The 22665-nt window shown below is 38.7% G+C and overlaps 1 protein-coding gene across 3 annotated transcripts in view; it reads right to left on the reverse strand.

Moving 5' to 3' along the window:
• The window catches only part of LOC124870415 (contactin-associated protein-like 4), a 154993-nt gene extending 150334 nt beyond the window's left edge, over positions 1–4659 (reverse strand). For all 3 annotated transcript variants that reach the window (XM_047369080.1, XM_047369079.1, XM_047369078.1), the window contains exon 1: positions 4484–4659. In XM_047369080.1, coding sequence (XP_047225036.1) covers positions 4484–4568 — 85 coding nt within the window. In that variant the 5' untranslated portion in view covers positions 4569–4659. The remainder of the gene's footprint in view (positions 1–4483) is intronic.
• Between the last annotated feature and the right edge of the window lie 18006 nt (positions 4660–22665).

Genomic DNA, 22665 nt, shown 5'->3' on the forward strand with positions numbered 1-22665 from the left:
AGATCTTCAACAAGTCACTGGAGACGTGTGAGGTCCCCTCCTGCTTCAAACGATCCACCATCATCCCGGTGCCCAAGAAACCCACCATCGTAGGATTAAATGATTACAGGCCTGTAGGCCTGACGTCTGTGGTCATGAAATCCTTTGAGCGACTGTTATTGAAGCACCTGAAAGACATCACAGGCCCCCTGCAGGTTGGCAGATGCTGCTGTTAACTTAGGTCTACACTTCATCCTGCAACACCTCAACCATCCAGGGACGTACTGTTAGGGCTTGCGAGATAGAGGACCCAGGAATGCAGACTAGTAGGCAGCATGATGGTAAGTAAAAAAAGGATTTAATTAACAAAAAACTCTCTTACAAGAAGAGTCTGGAACAAAACTATAAACAAGCAGGCAAAACAGGCATGGCATGATCCAAAAAACAAGAAATGAGCATGATCTGAGAGGAAGGCATGAGCATGATTTGAAAATGATTCCGCGATGAATAACTGAACAGGTGTGTATTTATGGAGCGTGACCAGGTGAAACAAGAAGACAGATTAATAGGTGCAGGTGATCCGAATAAACTTAATTGACAGAAGAACAAAACGTGGCTGGAGCAAAACAGAGACTCTTCAACACAAACTAACAGAAACTAGAAAAACATGAAACAAGAGCATAACCAGATCCGAAAACCAAAATTGACAAAACATCCTCAACAACACTGTATCGGCCGTGGACCACTTCAGGTTCTTAGGAACCACCATCTCTGAAGACCTGAGATGGTCTTCACACATAGACGCTGTTCGAAAGAAGGCTCAGCAGAGACTGTACTTCCTGAGGCAACTCAAGAAGTTCAACCTTCCACAGGAGCTGCTGGTCATCTTCTACACTGCCATCATTCAGTCTGTCCTGTCTTCATCCATCTCAGTGTGGTTTGGCTCATCCATAAAACAGGACAGGTCCAGACTGCAACGAATAATCAGGACTGCAGAGATAATAATCCGGGCTGACCTTCCCTCCATCCAGGACTTATACAGGTCAAGGGTCAGAAAAGAGCTGCTAAAATCTCTGCAGACCCCACACACCCTGCACATAAACTGTTCAGAGTTTTATCTTCAGGCCGCCGCTACAGAGCACTGTTCACTAAAACCAGCCGCCACAGAGACAGTTTCTTCCCCCAGGCTGTTTCTCTGTTGAACATTCAATAGAGTACAAAACAACAGTAAACAGATGTTGCAAATGCACCTTTTTATTTATATATGTGTATATTGTATATTGTATATATGTATACTCTTTAATGCAAAAAAACAAAAACCAGAGAGCAAAGTGTACCAAAGTCAAATTCCTTGTTTGTATGTACAAACTTGGCAATAAAGCTGATTCTGATTCTGAATGTCTCCCCCTGTCTTTGCCCTCTTTCCTGTCTATCTACTGTCAAGAAAAAATAAAGGCCTCTAGTGCTGCAAAGAAAAACCAGTTTAAATAATCTCTAGAAGCTACTGACATGCCTGAGAGCTGTGCTTATATCAGAAAGCAAATGAATCTTTAACTCCTCAATTTCATCATCAGGCTAATCGCAAATCTGATCTAATATCCCTTTCTATCTGAACATTGAAATAAGAAGTTGCTCAACACTCAAAGACTCCATCATGCTGTAAATATCAAAAGGTAATTACATACACAGTGGCTTTGAAGCCCTGGAGGCGGATGTGTCACAGAGCAACCTTCCTGAAATGTATCGCTTTAAAAAGCACTTCTGTCCTCTCCATCTAACAAGGCACCATATGCGAGACTTAAAATGTGGATTTCAATGTAATGAACACTGAACTATCTTTTAGGACGATGGAGAAGTGAGCTTAGCTCTGGAAGCTGTATCTGGTGTTCTTTCTCTTTTGCAGACTTCTTTTATTACACTGCTGAGGTCTATGATCCTTGCAGGATGCATCTGCTCCTGCGGCACACTGTGCAACACAAAGACGGAGGAAAAAATGTCACTATGACAATTTAAAAATACAACTAAATTATCAGGGTTAGAATGCTCCTACAACTTGACAGAAAGGAAGAAATAAAATATGAGCATTAATTTTAGTTTAGCCAACCAAGACAGGAAAACAAAAAAAAAACAACCACAGAACAAAAAAAGAACTGCAGGAAAGATTGCAGAGAAAGAAAAAAGAGGCATACTGATCATAAACTACTGTGAAAGCATGCAGGAGAAGAAGAAATAAAGATGAAGACTGGTAAAGAAAAAAAGAGAAACATGACAGCGCCTCTCTCTGATACAGATGCAGCAGGGGAGCTGAGGATCCAAGAGGACGGGCAGCACAAAGGGATGGCAAACTTAAAGAGAGAAACAGAGCGGGAGAAGATAAGACAAAGGGATATCTGTTGATGACCGAATGGGAGAAGACAGCAGGACCAGCAGGACAGAGAAAAATCAGCATCAAGCAGAGAGTTGGACAAGGGAGGGGGAGTGAAAGGCTCATCTGAGTCAGAACCAGCAGGAGGAGAGACATCAACTGAAGCACAGAAACAGCAAGAGGTAAAGAGACGGAGAGGGAAAGATTCACATATCCCGGTGAAAACACGTTATAGAGAAAACACCTCAACCAGAAGATGTCTCCCCATCATCTCTTTATCTGTTCCAATATACTTTGCTTTGATTTACGCACTGGAGAAATATACAAAAAATTATTTGAAACATATTCTGTCACAACAGGCATGTTTAAATCCAGAGAAACAAATATCTTTCTTCAGGTACAGTGCATGGCGAAGGCATTCATGCACCTGGGACCTACTTACATTTTGTCACCTTTAAACCGAAAGTAGAATGTCTTTTATTGGAGAACAACGATGAACAAACAGTTTGCTGAGGACCAAGGAACAGAGCAGACAGGTCAGGGAGAAAATTGTTCAAAAGATGAAAGTAGAGTTAGGTTATTAAACGATATCCCATGCTCTGACCATCTCGCAGAGGTATTTCCAAGACCTACCAAGACCAACACCTGGCAAGGACAGCATTAACCAGATAAGCAGCCAAGAGGTAACTCTAGAGGAGCTGCAGAGATCCAAAGCTCTGGTGGGAGAATTTGTTGACAGGACAGCTAGTAGTCGAGCACCCCTCGGTCCAACTTGTAGTTTAACACAAACCATGAAAGGGACATAGGAAACATGTGGAAGAGGGGATTCTGGTCACATGAGAGTGAAATTGACCATTTTGACTTGAATGCAAAATGTTACATGTGGTGGAAAACTAACACTGCACATTATCCTGAACACACAATCCACACAATAAAACAGGACTGAGGAAGCAATATGCTATGGGGATCCTTTTCTAGTGTGAAATACAGTGCAATCCTGAAAGTAAACCTAACCAAGTTATTCAAATAATGTGACTGGGGTCGAAGTTTGCTTTCCAGCCAGACAATGACCCTAAAATACAGCCTGAGCTACTAATGGTTTAGATTAAAGTATGTGCGTTAGAATGGCTTAGACAAAGTCCAAACCTAAAGCCAAGTGAGAAACTGTCGCAAGACTTGTAACTGTAGTTCAAAGTCATCAATGGGGAAATAAGATTCAGCCTCTAGATGAGCAAAACTGGTGGAGATATATCCCAAAGGACTTGGAGCTGTAATTGCACAGAAAGGTGGTTTTACAAAGTATTGGCTCGGTAGGGCTGAATACATACACAAAACACTGTCGAGATTTGTTTTTAAGAAAAAAATCTTTAAAACCTGCATAAAAATCATTTTCTTTGCACCTTCACAATTAAGCGCTACTTTGTGTTTGGGGTCTGTAACAGAAAATACCTGGAGGTCTGTGGTGATAAAGCGAGGAAATGTGGAAAAGTTTAACGATTATAACTAGTTTTGCAAGCAATCACACATACCGAGATTTTCTTTAAATTCAGAATAGGAGTTCTGCGAGTCTTGTTCCTTTAATTAAGAGATATTTAACACTAACAGGAATTCATCAAGATTTTAAGTGTATGTTGATTTAATACATAAAGTTTACAGAATCAAACAATTTATCCACCTTTCATTAAACATTTCCTACAGCCGGGTAACATCGGTCAGGACGCTCAAAACGCTGCGCTCTGCATCAACACAATGCCTTAATACAGTGGTTTTGGCTCACATAGGGATTACCAGACAACCACACTGTGCAAGTGGGGGTATTAAAAACATACTTGAGCTGAAAAGTGTTGTTGGCAGAACGAGAACCCTCCTAGTTAAGCATCCAAAAAGGAAACTCTATTTTTACCCAAAGGCTGCCTAAAAGTGCATCAATCTGTGCTTGTCTTTATTTATAACAGCCGTGCAAAATTCTGCTCCCCATTTCGGAAAAAAGTACAAGTGCATACATTTCGAACAACTCCTTGTAGGCTATTTGTACCTTAACATTCCTATGATACGGGCATTCATAGCCTTTCCCTATCGCGCCTAGATGCGCAAGATCCTCCGGGAAGAAAAGTAGTAAAAAGCGCAAATCTGTCTCACCTTCTGCGGTTGACCCAGACAAACCAAGGAGGAGAAGAAGCCAGGCTACCCGAGGAATAATCCCAGCGTCTCTTGTAGTCCCCATATCCTTGATGGAAAAAGCTGGAGGCTGCGGAGAGAGTTAGCGCCTGCTGCTGCTGGAGGAGAGAGACACGCACCTCTCCTCTCCAGCTCCGACAAAGATCTCCTCCAACCCGACGCAAGGAAAAGAGGAAACACGGATGGAGAGGGAGCGTGAAGTGGAGAAATTGGAGAGCTGGGTTTTGTGAGTTGTTCAGTGACTCCATGGAAATGCGTGCAGGCAACTAATAAATTAATTTGTAGACCTTTACGGTAAAATAAAATAAACTAGCGAGAGAGTTGTGGAAACTTTAACAAAATTGAAATGTTAATTTATTTCAGTATTATAATTCGAAAGTGAAACTATCCATTATATGGATTCCATTCATTTGTTTGCCATTTTTATGATCTTGGTTTACATCTAATTAGCTCCTAGAATTCAAATGTCCAGAAAATTAGAAAATACGTAACACAAATAGAAAGGAATATCAAATACATAGATGTTGACCTTAAATATGTCATGCACTGTTAAATTAATTTAATTAAATATATTTTCTTTGTAGCGTAAACATGTGAAGGACTGCTTAATTGACAGTTATCCAGCAGACAGTCAGTGACAGCCTCCACAAGGAGGGGGGCTCTAAAACATTATTGCTAAAGAAGCTGGCTGTTCACACAGTTCTGCACCTAAGCATATTAGTGGGAAATTGAGTGGAAGGGAAAAGTTGTATGAAGTCGTGCACAAGCAGTAGGTATGATCGCAGCCTTTAGGTGATTGTGAAAAGTAGTGAGTTCTTTTCTTTTTTTTTTTACGTTGGACTGTACAAAGGTTTTCTAACATAATAACCAAAGAGAGTGTTACTGGCAAGAGTTATAAGATTATCCCCATTCCTGCATCAAAGCAAATGTTCTTAACGTTTAACTGATGTTACTAAACGTTGGTGCATTAAAAAACAAAAAAGAAAGAGAAAAGAAAAACAAACAAGAATTTTGTTGATATGTTTACAGACTAAAAACCACTCCTGTATACACTTTTATAACTGTAGCAGATAGAGAAAGAAGATGATTTAAAGTGTCCCATGGTCTGTGGTGTTTAATTATCCAATCCCTTTGCTTGGTAGAGACATTTTGAAAATAAAACATTGTATCCTTTTACCTCCACTTCTAAATAATGTGCTACTCCGTGTTGATCTGTCACATAAAATATACCAAAGTTCAATGAGGTGTGAATACTTTTGCAAGGCCCTGTGTTGTAACTAAGTTTCCTAACAGGACTCTATGGAAGTTGAGCATCTGATGTGTAGGTAAAAACAGTCAGTCATTTTCTACCGCTTCTTTCATAGTGGGTCGCGGGGAAGCTGGTGCCTATCTCCAGCAGTCTATGGGCGGGAGGCGGGGTACACCCTGGACAGGTCGCCAGTCCATTGCAGGTCAAAACATAGAGTAAAATTAATTTTCTAAAGTTTGATCATGTTTTCAAATATTTATCTGTAGGTAATAATTATCTTTTTTTGTTGTTTTTGTTTTTTGTTGTTTGCTTTAGTAAGTCAGCCAGGAAGAAGAGTGGGATTATTTCTATAAGTTTTATAAGGACTCAAATAGGACCAGCATGCATGGTTTTTTAATTAATAGCCAGAGAAGCAGCAGACAACACACAAAAAATTGATCTTTGTTTATTGTTTTTCCAAATTGGATAAATAAACTGCAAAAAACAATTTTCAACAGAATTTTTAGTTTATCAAAATGCCCACAGTACAGTAGTGGCCTGTTGATCTTTAGATGATGGACGTTTGGTTTGACAAACAATGGAATCGCCACTACAGAATCTATCCATGCTATGTTGTGTTCAACCAGGATGTAAGGAAATGTAACATTTGTTAGGAAAAGAAAATCCATAATTTTCTAATATATGGAGGCAGAGGGTGTGTTTAAAAGAGGCAGTTACCTGCTTATATCGATCAGAAGACTTGCTGTTTCTATGTGGAAAACAGACTTTTCTACACAGCACCATGTACAGCTGTAGAACTTATGATCAAAAACTAAGATTAATATATTCATGTATACATTTTCATTTAGTTATATTTATTCCATATTTTCACTGATGACATTATTACTAGCTGTGTTACTTAGATAGTGTAATAACAGCCCAATTTACTTTCAAACAAAAAGGAGTTTGTTTAAAAACTTGCAGATGTTAAATGAGATTGTTTCTGGATATACACTCACCGGCCACTTTATTAGGTACACCTGTCCAACTGCTGGTTAAAGCAAATTTCTAATCAGCCTATCATATGGCAGCAACTCAATGCATTTAGGCATGTAGACATGGTCAAGATGATCTGCTGCAGCTCTAACCGAGCATCAGAATGTGGAAGAAAGGTGATTTCAGTGACTTTGAACGTGGCATGGTTGTTGGTGCCAGACGGGCTGGTCTGAGTATTTCAGAAACTGCTGATCTACTGGGATTTTCACGCACTACCATCTTTAGGGTTTACAGAGGGTTTACAGGTCTGAAAAAGAGAAAATATCCAGTGAGCGGCAGTTCTGTGGGCACAAATGCCTTGTTGATGCCAGAGGTCAGAATGGCCAGACTGGTTCGAGCTGATAGAAAGGCAACAGTAACTCAAATAACCACTCATTACAACCAAGGCATGCAGAAGAGCATCTCTGAACGCAGAACACGTCGAACCTGGCAGATGGGCTACAGCAGCAGAAGACCACATCGGGTGTCACTCCTGTCAGCTAAGAACAGGAAACTGAGGCTACAACTCACACAGGCTCACCAAAATGGGACAATAGAAGATTAGAAAAACGTTGCCTGGTCTAATGAGTCGATTTCTGCTGTGACATTCGGATGGTCAGGTCAGAATTTGGCGTCAACAACATGAAAGCATGGATCCATCCTGCCTTGTATCAACGGTTATTTTCTTGACACACTTTGGGCCCCTTAGTACCAATTGAGCATCGTGTCAACGCCACAGCCTACCTGAATATAGTTGCTGACCATGTCCATCCCTTTATGATCACAATGTTCCCATTTTCTGATGGTTACTTCCAGCAGGATAACGCACCATGTCATAAAGCACGAATCATCTCAGACTGGTTTCTTTAACATGACAATGAGTTCACTGTACTCAGATGGCCTCCAAAGTCACCAGATCTCAATCCAACAGAGCACCTTTGGGAGATTCGCATCATGGATGTGCAGCCGACAAATCTGCAGCATCTCTGTGATGCTATCATGTCAATATGGACCAAACTCTCTGAGGAATGTTTCCAGTACCTTGTTGAATCTATGCCACAAAGGATTAAGGCAGTTCTGAAGGCAAAATGGGGTCCAACCCGGTACTAGCAAGGTGTACCTAATAAAGTGGCTGGTGAGTTTATATGTAACCCCTTGGGATATTCCTGACTAGTCATTTTAGGATAAATATATTACCCACAGGTTAGTGGGAAAACAAAGAAAGAGACGCCGGAAGGTTTGGTTTAACATGTATGTTTATTAGCTGATAGTAAGATCGTAACTAGAATTATTAGCTTAAAATAACAGAAAAAAGCAAATGAAAGTACCAAACTTTTTTGAAAGTTGTATAAGTATGTCGCAATCGCTTATTGCCCTAAATCTTAATAACATCTGACCAACAGTATATATTTATTTTGCTAAAGGAACATAACCTGACTGGGTGGGTGTTGGTTCAGTTTCAGACAACATTAAATAATTATCCTTGTGTGAGGAATTTATAAACTAACTACTACATTTGTTTTGTTTCCCCAAAACATTTAAAAACAACTTTAAAATATTCTTTACAAAGTTCAGTGTTTAATGTTTAAACACAGAAATTAAGAGTGAACAAATTAAGACATGCATACACAGACACATTTCCAGTCAGATCCTTAGCTTTGAATGGATACAAAAATATAATTATAAAAGTTATTTCAGAACCGTGACCTCATCTTTTAGCTACTACTTTATGAAAACGTTTTTTTAAAAGTGCAGTTTTTCTTACAATACTGCTGCACATGGGAATTAAAGGAACAAAATTAGAGATTATACCAAACTGTACTCCTAGTAGTATATGTTCTGAAATACCAAACAGAATAGAAAACAGACCAATAGTTAGAAAAGCGGTTCATACTAAATTTACATACACAGACTTGCAGTGGGAAAAATTCATAATAGTCAAGTTTTGGAAAAAAGAGGCAAAGCAGCTATTTGTTACATCCTCTAATAATTAAAAATCAAACCAGAAAAATCTGGCATATCAAGCAAAAAAAATACTCAGTGGTTGTTTAGGATAATGTTTTATTGTTACAGTTTATGTGTGCAGTATATCTTGCAGTTTTGCTTCGGAAAAACATATTTGCAGCATCCGCTGCTCCTGCACTGTGTGTGTAAATGCTATAGGATAGTAGCTCTGGAAGACTGGAGTTGGGCATCCTGCTCTCAAGCTTTCTGTTGAGACCATGGCATGAACTGTGTTTTCCTCATCCCTAAGTCTTGATTTATTCTTTTACTTTACGTCAAGATTCCAGTTTTTTCCTAATAATAGGGCAAAAAGTGATATAAACACAAACTGTTTTTGATGGATGGGGAGAAATCTACTCCCTACACTTTCACAATCTCATCTACTTGAGAGAATCAATGGGGTAAGTAAAAGTGCTCACTCTGCCCTTTTCTGTGTTGTAAGTAAGTGGTCACATATCTATTCGTTGTATTTTCAAACTTTTTTAACCATCTTAAAGATGACTTTTTTTCTTCACAACAATCGGCAGTCACACTTTCCAGAAAACACGTCATCATCCACATATGGTGTTGCCTTTCTGTTTCCAAAGGCTACTTTTGAGTCACAAAAGTGCATTTTAAAGTTACCTTGCTTTAAAAAGAATGGAAAGATTGATTCGAGTTTATTTTTGCTTCACACTTTGGAGGTTTTCTGAAATATGATGCCATTTGACTTTTAAAGATTTTTACTGAGATAAAAGACTGACTGCGCACAGAGTTTCAGTGTGATATGTTTTTCCATGAAAAAGTCTGTTTATACCATAGAAGGGATCAGGTCTTACCACTTTGCTTGAATTTCGTATCGTAGGATCTGCGTATAAGCTGCTTGCATTCCAACATCAATGAGACAATATGTGGACTCACCAGTTCAAGCAGCTCCTGTTTCCTTTTTGCTGTGTTTTTGTCTTTTATTTTATTCTTTTATTTGTTTGTTTTTTGTTCAATCTTGCATATACAGCTGAAAAACATGCAACAGATGAGAAATGTTACAAGATATCCCCAAATACAGAGTCACACATAAACGAGACAGAAAGGAGCAAGGTTGTCATAGAGAATCTTATATTGAACTAAGGTAAAAATAAATTAGCCTTTCATTTGACTATTTAAACAGACAGCTCATGCTAAATCATAAGTCAAATGACAAAACACCACCCACTAGGAAGCCATCCACATCCACAGGTTAAGTGTTTGAAATGAAAACACTATTTGTTTGAATGTATGAGCTGAACATTGATTCCTTCAATCACGACAGATTCTCCATCATGCAAGAAATACAACACGTCAAAAGCATTAAAACCCTAATTTGTGTTGGGAAAAAAAAAAGAATGTCACAAGTGTGCTGCCAAGCCTCCCACTTACTAATGGGGTTTAGGCTGTGTATGTCTGCTCATGTTTAGTGTGCGGCAGATATGAATGGCAGTATTCTATTATAAATCAGGAGGCTGCAGTGTTTTAAAACAGATAGATAGCAGAGGGAATGTATGACTGTATTGCCCCAGTGTGACTGTGACAAATATGACGTACGCTGTAGAATGGCAGGCCATAAACAAATAAATAGCAGGGAGATTGTATATAGGCATTACAGGGAGACATTTTAATACTGAAAACACAAGAGAGCCAGGATGTCTTATTAAATAACAGGAAATGCATGAGAGAATAGACAATGTGAAAAAAGTGTATCCCCAAATGGCAACCAACATAATAGTTACATAATATAATGTAGGGGGCTGTGTAAAAATACAACATCATGTAAATTCAATAGTAACAGTATAGAGGAGGCAATAATGGCAGAATTGCATGCATGTTTTAACAAAATATTTGATCCTGTTGAAGAAAACGTACCATGATGCCACCATGATGTGAAGCAGTAAAAGATTGTTCCGAAAGGGATGTCCACTGGTTGACAGGTGGCAACAATGCATGTTTTAAGTGAACAGGAAAGCAATAAAGAAACTCGCACGCTTGACAGATTTTATAAATGGAGAAATCTAGGTCCCAGACTGCATCCGCAGAGTGGCAGTGAATAAGAAAAAATTAAGACGGCTGGAAAAGTGTTAAGGACGTCAGGGGCAAGATCTGAGTTTAGAATGGGTTACAAAACTATAATTAGGGAAGCACAATGAGATGAAAACTCTTGGTGGATTATTCAGAAATGGAAAAAACATGAAATGACCATTAATTATCTTCAGTCCAAAGCTCCATGAGGGGTGAGGGATGATCATGAAGTGAGCAATCAGTCCACAACTACAAGGTAGGAGCTTGTTAATTATCTGAAGGCAGCTGGGATCACCGTCACCATAAACATCTTTGGTAACACACTACACCTAATTCAGTGAATTCTTGCAGCAGTTTGCTCTGCAAGGTGCTGATGTACAGATCCAGATTAAGTTTGCTGGTGAACATCTGCATGATTCAGGGGAATAATCAGTCTTCAGATTTCAGTTTTAAGATAAAATCTATGTAGGGAGCAACCCAGAAAAAGTGTGCAAATCCGGTACCCACCAACTCACCTTGGGGATCAATTACTTCTTCATTTCAAAAGCCTGTAAATTAGGTTTTAGCTTTCACAAATTGTTAAAAGTTCAGAGACTGTCTGTTTTTATAAGTGAACAAATATTCAAAATCTGCTCATAATCAAGCAATAATTTATTTAATATTTTGTTGTATGGATGTTTACTGATTAGGTGGCATCAGTAAAGAAATCCACCACCATTCATCACCCATCATTATCCAGCATTTCATTCATTCATCTTCAGGCATAAAAAAGTATTTGAACATAGATTTTTAAACACGGAATTTTTCAAATATTTTTTTTCTGACTAACAAAGGAATAATATTTTAGGGTAATACAAGTATTGCTGTTAAACCAACGTAAACATTTACCATTTCCTGATGTTTCAGTGTAAGTAATAAAAACTAAACCCTGTTCTGAAGTCCTCAGCCTGTTCTCTCGACACCCTCCTGTCTCCCTCATTAAGCCCTATTTTGACCATTCAGATCGTTCCACCTGCTTGATAGTATGTTTGAAAATTATACACCGTCCATGACACCAACTAAATGACAGTCATGATCGAATTTCTAAATATATAGGATTTAACACGTTATCAGGGAGTATATCCTCCACTTCCTCAGCATCTTTTGCTGCCTCAAGATCTTCAGCATCCTTAGTTCCCTCAGCATTTTCAGCGAAATGTCACTACATCCATGAACATCCTATAACAGAGGTTTGCAATTCCAGTCATCTGCATGTTTTAATGGTGTTTCTGGTCTAAGTCACCTCAATAAAATGTTGAGTTATCTCCTCAGCCTATTACCAATTCTGCAGGGTCCTGCTTACAACCAATTCATTTGACTGAGGTGCGTTCAAGCAGAGGCCCATCTAAAACATGCAGCACATCGGACCAGAATTACCCTTTTCCCACTCCTCACGTTCTGAGTGACATTCACAGATCTTGTCAATAGCACTATCCTAATTTGAGTTGGATCTTACTTGGATATTTGCTCCAGTAACTTCAATCTAGATCTTTCTGGTACCTCACGTACTTTAAAAAAAAAATGTTTAGCAGAAAACTGTCAATCACAGTTCATAAACCACAACACAATTCTTAAGGCAGGGACAGTTAATGTTGAGTTAATCCCAATTTACATGACTAAAAAAAAGTAATGGTACAAACTATTAAATTAAATTATAGCCAGTGATGCTTGTTGTCAATTTCCTTCCAGAATACAAATCAATACCAAATATTTTCAGAAAACTGAATAATCCTTAATAATCCATGTATACATGTACTATAAAAGGACTGGCAAGATATTGTGGAGATGATCTGCATTTCTGGCTGCCTGTTAGCCAAGTGGGTTCGGAGACGGTTTGGTGCCCTTACACCTGTTGGCCAGCAAGTGGAATTGCATTGAGTGACACATTAAAGTCCAAAGAAGCAGGTGATATTTAAATGCTTTTTGTGATAAAACTAAATGACACTTGAAAAAAAACACCACTCTACTTTGCATTCTAGCTCCTGAACAATTATTGTGCTCCTAGGGCCACTTTTTCATGCAGATTTGCTGACAACCTAAGCAATCAAATTTTAATTTAACTGCTTTATGCTAAATGCAAACTCCACATATTGAAACAATAATCATAAAGAGTTCTATGTGTTTTTTCTCCAGAATAAATGAAAACTGCAGGTACCTCCATTGGGCAACATGCAAACTGATCTACATTTAACTGGGTATAACAGTAGGAGAGACGACAAAGGAATAGAAAAGATAAAATAAAGGACGGTTTTCATGCAGCTCACGTAATTGGCCATCTTGAATAAAACAGCTTAGAGTTACCTCAGATTCACAACCCTTTTAGTGGACAAAACGGGTAACTGTGAACCCTCATGGGAGTGGAGCTCATGGTGGCATTCAGAAGGGGTTTTACCTTGAAATAAAAAGCTAGAAAACAAAGAGGAGAGAGGAGGTTGTGCTAAGGGAGTCAGCAAGAAGATTGGATATTGAAAACCCACCAAGGGCACAGGGGGAATCAGCTCAGAGAAACCCCAGGTTGGGAATCATATTTGCTGATGGTGAAGTCTGCAGGAAACATGGGATTCATGCATGTGCACATCTATAATGCATGTTGTGAACCAGCTGAATGTTTGATTTTTGAGGTTGTTAATCTGATTTGTTTCAGACATCCATTAAATCATTTTTGGTTTTTCCTCCCTTAAAAAATGTTTTTTGCAGCATTTCAAATGTTTGACAAAAATCAACCAGTGGTCTTCAAACTGGGCCACAATGGAAGATGTGAGAAAAGCAATTAATTTCATTTCAAATAAATTTTTTTTCAATTCTTTGCCAACTGAGCTAAGGTTTCACAGTTATGTGTGTAAAATGGCATCATGACCAAAACAGTGAGATTTTGTTCCACCTCAGCCTAATGTAATGACTTTCGGAACACATTTACTTTAATCTCTCCATGAAATTTTCTTTGCAGCTTTAAGCATGAGCTCTGTTTTTTTCTGCAGAAGAAAAAAGCCACAGTGAGAGTCTTTTCAAATGAATAGGTCTAATTGTGTACCAGTCCTATTCAGAAATCAGAATCCTAATAGGTGGATCAAATGCACAGCCTTAACTGTGTATTTAGATCAAGAATAGGTATTGTCTGAAGGTACTCTAATTTAAATTGCAATAGTTAAGGTTGTAAGTTAAGAGGCAGATCAGATCTCTCAGTAGAGGCAGATCAGCAAGTTGCCCTAAATGACCAGATCCTGTTACTATTAACAGCAGTAACTTGATGGAACTCATAGATTTCTTTTATCTTTACCAAAAGTACAATAACTAGTTGTTTCTTTCTTGCTTAACAAAAATTATTCATGGCATTTGTAGATAGGTCCTAATACAGTGTTGAGAAATAAATTATTCATATAAATGTTTCTGTAATTTCTTTTGAGAAAGACATGAGTTGCTCATATTATGAGTAACATCAGAACAAGAAGGTCCTGGATTCAGAATCTGGTCAGATTATTTTCTGCGTGGAATTTGCATGTTTGCCTGAGACACGTGTTAAGGTTTTGTTCTTTAGATTTTTCATGTGTTGGGTTTGTTTTGTATTAAGACAGATTCCAAGTGAAGTACACACATTCTAATTGATCCTAGTTACAAATCACTGCAGCCACGTTCAGTTTATTATTGAAATTAGTTATAAAGTTTCAATGGAATCACAGTAGATAGCATTGAGTCAATGACTTGCATTCAGTCTTCCTTGTTGAGCATTTGGCAACAGTGGAGAATCACTTGCATTGAGTCGTTGACCTGCCGCAATCCCTCATACTGAGTATGCATGTAGCCACAGCGGAAAGGAAAACTCCCTTTTAACAGGAAGAAACCTCCAACCTGGCTGATAGTGAGCAGCCATCTCCCACAACTAACCAGGGGTTTGAGATAACAGATCATACACACAAAAAGAACACAGAAGTACTGGTCCAGGTCTACTTTCCATGTTAAAGAGAAGTAAAACATTAAAGGCAGTGGCATCTCTTTTTGTGGCCTCATCTAAGCAGATAAACTCTGAGCCCGTTTTCAAGTCTAAAGTATGAAAGAAAGCACATACAGTTAGTCATTGTAGAACCTGAGCCAATAGCTACTGTATGTCTAGGAGAAACAGTCGAAGCTGCATCACCCCCCCCCCCCCCCCACCCCCCCCCCCCCCACCCCCCACTTCCAGGAAGGTGTCACAGCTAGTCTTAAAGATAGACAGGGTTTCTGTCGCATGGACTAAAACTGGGAGCTGGTTCCACAGGAGAGGAGCCTGATAACTAAAGGATCTGCCTCCCATTCTACTTCTAGAGACTCTAGGAACCACCAGTAAACCTGCAGTCTGAGAACAAAGTGCTCTGTTAGGAACATATGGAACAATCAGATCTCTGATGTATGATGGAGCTAGATTGTTGAGGCCAATTTACTGCCTTCCATATAAAGTGACTGATTAAGCTGTTTCTTTTTCAAAGTCTCTGGTCCAAAGATGATATTATCTGTCTTGTCTAGAATATAAAAACAGAAAGTTTAAAGTCCTCCATGTTTTTATGTCTTTAAGACATGCTTGTTATCTACAAAACAGATTGGATTTATCAGGATTTATGGATAAATAAAGCAGTGTCAAAAAATATATCCTCAACATATATATTTTTCCAAAGTAATTTCACAGTCTTCTGTCACCACGTCTGTTTCTCTCCTTTGTTTTCCCTCCATTTGTTCCCTGTTGGTTTCCACCCATGTCTTCAGCAGTTCTTTGAGTTATTCTTCCTTTGTATTTGTCATTCAAATTGCCTGAAATGTTTTTTCGTATGTGTTTCCTTTTCGTATGTTTTCATCATGTAAAGCACTTTGAATAATCTTGTTGCTGAAATGTGCTATAATGTGCAGATAAACCTGCCCTGCCATGAAAAACAGGAAAAATTCAAATACAAACATACAATTGAACAAATTTATGTGAACCTTCTTTTTATTATTGACAATCATAGTAGAGCCCCTTGGGAACAGTCAATGCACCCTTTCAACGTTTTGAATCTGATTAAAATGTTGCTAGATTCAGTAAAAGTTCAAGAAAACAGAATTAAAACTCCAACTCCAGAAGTCAGACAAAATGTTACTTTTTGGATAAGTGAATCTTTTATACATTTGTTGTGGGAGTTGATCTCATTTGCTATAAGCTCTATTGCCCTTTTTTTACAAGTACCAACCCAGCTCAACTTGACTCACTTTTTCGGGTTTTCCATTAGTTATTGGTTCTTGTTACAAGCTCCATTATTAACTGGCTGGGGTCCGAGCTGGCGGATGCTGAAAATGCAACATGACTCTCGTCTTCTGACGTCATGAGACTGTGTCATGATTTTTGGTTGCGTGTTTTTCCTCTTATGTTTCTCACAGTTGAGTTTTGGAACCTGCTTCTGTTTATTGTTTTAGGGGTGGTTCTTTGTTTTGGTTTCTTCTGATTGTTGTATTCTGTTCATATTGCTTTCTAGATTATGTTATTGCTATGTTTCTTAGGTTTGATTATGTCTGGGTAATATTTAGTTCCTGCCATGCTTTGTTTTCACTCTCTGTCTCTGTTAAGCAATCAGCTTCATTCAGCCAACCTGCACCATATCAATCAGCTTTTGTTTTTCAAATATGTCTCGCCATACATATACACCATCATTCTGTCCATTCCATGCAGAAACATTACGGATCACTTCACTCTGGTGTCACTCTGCTCATGCCAAGCCTGTCCTGTTCATGCCTATTTCTGCCATCACCTACTTAAGTGACTTTCATTTATTAAGTCAATTTACTCACCACCAATGCTTCCTGCATTCCTTCTATATGTTGATAAAATACAGATGGAGCTAGAAGTTGTTCTCATAGAAATTATGTCTCGTTACTTTTCGGGCCACCTTGCTACCCCATCCGAACCGTGCAGGGTCGAGTTGAGTTTGGCTGAGCAGTTACTAATGGAAAAGAGACATATTTGTACCTGCATGTCTCCACCACCTTCCCAGTGAGGCATCATGAGATGGATGTTGGGAATTTATGGTGAATTTGACCCAACGTTTTCACTTTTCCAGCTCCTCAAAGATGCATAGGATCATTGTCTCTGAGTTAGGCCAATTTCCAGGCCACAGGGCAAAAAGACTCAAACAATGATTGCACTGTCATCTGTTTGGATATAATTTTCCCAGTCTCGCTCTCGAAGAAATGAACCAAGCCGTCAGGATAAAAATGCCCTTTCCTGCATAGAACAATGCAGATCTATCTGAGTCCTCACCAATGTTAAATGATTAAATTAAGGACTCCTGCTTTATTAATTAACTGCATAAAAGTTATACATATTGCATAAAAGGAATAAACACAAATATATGATTTTCTTTCCAGGCAAGCAACTCGAGCTGTACTGTCGCTTCACATGATCTTCATCACACTCCACAAAACTTACCAAACATTGCTTGCAATGCTGTCCGGTACATTGAACCTGCAAGCCTTCTGCATGAGTCCGCTTGCCATGTCAAGTTGATGCTTCCAACTCGATGTCTGCTTTTTTCAGGCCCTCCACCCAGCATCAACCTGTGGGCTCTGAGGTCGGATAATGTCTCCTCATTTCCTTGTATACTGGGAGACATTCTCAGGGGCTGGACATACTCATCACTCCATGACTTGTTGAGAAACATGGGCATGGTTAGATGAGGTCAGAGCCAAGATGTCAAACCAAAGACCCTTGGAAAAGACAGATATTTCAACTGATAGGATTATTAATCTGAGAATATTATTTAATATTTAATCAAATAATATTTCGGTCTGATAAGGGTTGTCCTGTGAATACCAGCTCAGTAAGGCAATGGTATTAGGACAGAATAGAAAGCTGTGAGACTAGCTCTGACATTATTGAACAGCATAAACTCTGCACACACATGGAATGAATTCACACAATTTCTTAAAATACAAGAATTTATTAACAAAAACATTTCAATCAACAAACTCTTTACTATGCTAAAACAATCCAACTAAACTACCAAGCAGTATTAAAGAATAACGAAGACTAATGGGCTATGTACAATATAAACAAGTTGATTAAAGATTGAGAACCATGACCAAAAGAGTGATGCAGTGTCACGGTTCTGTCACGGTTTACTTGGGATTGGACCCCACAATGCAGACGAGCAGGCAGCATGATGGTAAGTAAAAAAGATTTAATAACGAAAACTCACTCACTACAGGAGGCAGGAACAAAACAAATGGGCAGGAAAGACAGGCATGGCATGATCAAAAAAAAAAAGACTTGAGCATGAGAGTGAAAGATGTTTCCACGAAGACTAAACAGAACAGATGTGAATATATGGCGTGAAAACCAGGTGGAACAAGGAGACAGATTAAGTTGAAGCAGGTGAACTGAATAAACTTAATTAACAGAACAAAACGTGACTGGAGCAAAACAGACTCTTGAACACAAACTAGAAAAACATGAAGCAAAAGCATAACCAGATCCGAAAACCAAACTTGACAAAACATGAACAAGATGACAAAACAAAAAGCATGAGTCAAAACCTTAACTGTGAAAAACATAAGAAGAAACCCGAAACCAAACACCAAACAACCCTACATCATGACATGCAGAGTGATTTATGTTTGAGAACCAAGGATTATCTTGAAGAATCTGGAAGTGAAGTCAAGTTAGTCTTGGAACCAACTTAGGCAATAATCAGCAAACATTTAGACAACCCTTCACAATGCAAGATCAGATCAAATATAATTTTAATAAAATAATGTTTTAAAGAATGATCTGCTGAATAAAACCACCTTCTGTATGATTAATTCTCAACGGGGTCTCATTAGCTGCCTTTGTTTATTAAAATAATATTTAAAGAAATATTATTTAGGGAATATTTTGGAAAAGAGCCAAATCTTTCTGGAGAAATGGGGCTTAATGGTGTTTACTTAGTTATCAAATTTAGTAAAATGATGTTAGGGACACATTATTTACTGGATTGAAAACTAAACCTTTCTGGGTAAATATTATTTGGCAGCAAGCACTATCCTTACCTGTTAGCAATTGAAGCTAACAAAGGAGGCTGATAGCTTAGCACCAGAATCAAACACACACCTTTAAAAATACCGTCAATAAAAGGGTTAAAATGCATAAGCACGGACAGCGCTTTATGATCAATCTTCTGTTTAAAATCACCCTTCAAGTAAAGTTTGCCTTAACTTTAACTTTAGAAAAATACAAACAAACACAACCTGAGCATGTGTGCTGCAGATAGTCTGCTAGCACCAAGATAGCTGAGTTCAACACAAACAAAACCAAACTTCATAAAATGAAAAACGTTTAGATCATTTCAATCTAAATCACTTCTATGTTATTCTGCCCAAACACTTCATGAACTGTGGTGAGGAACGTTGTCCAAGGCGGCGAAGTTTGAAGAAACGTCCAGTCTTTAAACGGTTAGCTACAGCTAATCTCCTTAGCTGTGGGAAGTGGCGGCTGTTCTGTCCACCAACCACACTGCACGTTAACTGGCGTAATGCGATCTCCGTTGTCCTTCCTTGGGAAACTGCTGCACTCGGCGTTGTGCTGGGAACTATCTGGAAACAGTTCGCTTCTGCAGATATCAGAGAGAACAGCCAAACAATATTTGTACCTTGATTACCCCGTTCATGAATGAAAATCACCGGATACGCAGACAGTGATTTATTTCTACTTATCTTGTGCATATGATCGCATGATCTTATGACACCCTTGGATCCAGTTGAAGAGTTTCTGTCTGTTTGCCAGCAAAGAGACGCAGAGACAAAGAGCAAAGAGACAAAGAGACGCTGTTCCTCTCCGGCCAGTCTCTCAGCGGAGTCCCAGGTGGTAGAGAGCGGACCAGTGTTGCCAGGTGAGAAATGTAGGATTATCGTATTAGAGACATAAAATTATCGTGTTTTGAGGGAAATTATTGTACACTCGTCATAACCAAAATAACAAGTCTATTGATGTGTTGAATAGCATCTAATAGGTACTCGCAGCTTTCTGGCATCAGTACGGAATGGATTTATCAACAGCTGCAGCCCCACAGTGCCGGGCTCTGCTTCTTCTTCTTTTCTTTTCCCCAATCATGGGCGGGCGCAGTGGACTATTCAGCCAATCATGGCCGTTGCTCTGAGGCCAACGCATTCACGTCACTCGTAGGTCACATTTAGAAAAGCACGATTGGCTGTACTTTCCAGCATGTTTCCGAATCCGGACACAGATGCCTTCAGGGTTCACAAAAAAACTGACAGACTTTGGCGATAGGCTGATGACGACTGATTACAACCACACATTCACGGAATGGTCAAATTATCGTACATTTGGCCTTTTTTTAGGAATATTGATCGTACATCGTACAGAGAGCAAACGTGTCGTACAAATACGATAATTATCGTACACCTGGCAACACTGGAGCGGACCATTTGAAAGAGGGTGCTTTTATACAGCCAGTGGCATCATCGGAAGTCTGTTGCAACCCCCTTTTCCTCAGTTGCTGGAAGTCAGTTAAATGCAATTTATTTTGAAAGTTCCAGAAATGTTTGTACCGGAGTTTTAATGTTGTTTCCATGGCTGTGGGTCCCAACACAACTTTAGTAAGTGAGTTGTCTGACTGAATTAGATTCCTCTTGTTTAGAGATTTTTTATGCATATAATTTAAAAAATCGCCATGCCAAATTCAAATAGCTTCCCCATACAACCCTTTTGATACAAAAATTATTATGCCTGTATTATTATTTATATAATTTAAGAATTTGGAGTCTGGGTAGTGAGACATAAACATGAGCCAATGTGAATTTGTGACCCTTTGCAGTATTCTGCACTTCATGAGTAGTCTTTAAGGGGCAAATATTTCTAACATACCTTTCCATCTTGGACATCAAAAACATGAATGTAAAGCTACCTTGTGGATGAGTGACAGAATTCCATCAGTTTATTAGAAGATAGCGGCAATGTTGTGTACTGCATGTGTAAAAAGGGCTTTAGTGTGCAGGTTGCCCCTGGGAGCTGATTAGTTTCAGGCTGGCAGCCACAGGTTAAAAGGCCAGTATCCTCCAGGTCCAATGGGGTTTTCTGTCGGCTTTCAGTCAGTCAGCCAATGTGCTATGGTGTGCAGACAAACACTGTAAATAAAGGGACAGCATCTCATCCCAAGAGGTTTTTAGCTTCTGATCTGTCTCCTGCTGTTGTCCTGTAATATTGTTTTTTCCTATTTCTTTGTTTGATTTTACAATTTTAGGTTGATTCTTTTTGCTATAGTTTGTTTTATGATATTTCAACTTTGCTCATCAAGGACCAAAGCGTATGCTGGTGCAAATTTTCAGTCATCCAAGACATGACAGTCTAAAGTCTAAAGTAGAAGGCAACTGGACTTCTTCTCTTGTGTTTTAAAGACATAACACTTCTCATCCAAAGGCTTCTTCAGATAACCAAAGTGTAGGAAATCAATATCTGAGTATTATTCCTGTCACTGCTTCTGTTGGACCTGCAAGGAGGAATGATTTTTTTCACGTTTTACCTCCAGTCCTTGAGAGCTACTATCCTGCAACTATTAGATGCATGTCTTCTCCAAAACAACTGAATCAAATGACTTGATTTCCTGATCAGCATGTCATTCAGCTCTGCAGAGACCTAGTAACAAGACATTCATTTAATTTACACTACCGGTCAAAGGTTTTATACACACTTTCTCATTTAATGGTTTTCTTTATGTGCATGACTATTTACATTTTATGTAGATTCTCTAGGAAGGCATTAAAACTATGAACACATATGGAATTATGTAGCAAATAAACAATTGTAAAAGAACTCTAAATACGTTTTATATTTTAGAGTCCTTAAAGTAGCTGCCCTTTGCTGTGTCATCCTCATCACCGAATAGAATACCTGGGCTTCTTTTTAACAGTGTGCCAGAAACTTTTGGGTTACGAACTGCATCCTGAAAAACTCTCTAAGCAACCTGTTCAATTTGGAGGTGTGTGGGCTTCTCCACAGCTAGGACACTATACAATGGCAAGCACAGCATGTACAGATCTTTATGCTCAAAGACGCGGAGCCTGGCCCTGTATCTATTGGCTTAGAGATTTTAGTTTGTTGCACCTTATTGGTAAGACCCTTTTTGTTACAGCCAGAGCAGTGGTGGGACAATATGTGCATATATACTCCACATAATGAGGAACCCACTATAATTGTTATGAATTTTAGAAGAAGCCTTCAAGACCCTGCCAAAACCCATCACTTTCTGGCTGACTTTTTTATTTAGTGTGGTCTTAGTCCATTGTGAATGGGCCTTAAATGAGGAATATCTCTGTAGGCCTCATGGTATGACATAGTATCACTGAGTCGTACTCATGGAAAATATGATAATATTATCGCAGAAACTTCAAAAAAATAAATTCTGAAAATATGTAAATCATAGCTCTGTTACGGCCTTCTCATGTGTTACATGTACTTCATAAATGTCTTTCTGGTTCCTCATAGCGGTTTAAGGAACATTTTAAAGGCTTTTTCGCCATGTAAACCAATTCCTGTAGAGACTTTAAAAAATAAATATTGATGTTGTGGTATTTTAATATTTCCAAAGTTACTCATCACAATTTACGTTGTTGGTTGCTAAGCACAATGTACTGCTATGAGGGATGAGAAAAGTAAAAATTATGAGACTAATAAAAAAATATCACTGCTTTCTGAAAACGAATGATTTCCTGAGATTTTAAAGAAAAACTCAGGTGATCACTTTTACTAACCGCAATTCACGGTAAAATGTGTAGAAAACTCCTTTTAAATTGATCTAATGCAAGATGGACTTCA

The sequence above is a fragment of the Girardinichthys multiradiatus genome, chromosome 6 (assembly GCF_021462225.1).
Source record: "Girardinichthys multiradiatus isolate DD_20200921_A chromosome 6, DD_fGirMul_XY1, whole genome shotgun sequence".
Classification (NCBI taxonomy): Eukaryota; Metazoa; Chordata; class Actinopteri; order Cyprinodontiformes; family Goodeidae; genus Girardinichthys; species Girardinichthys multiradiatus.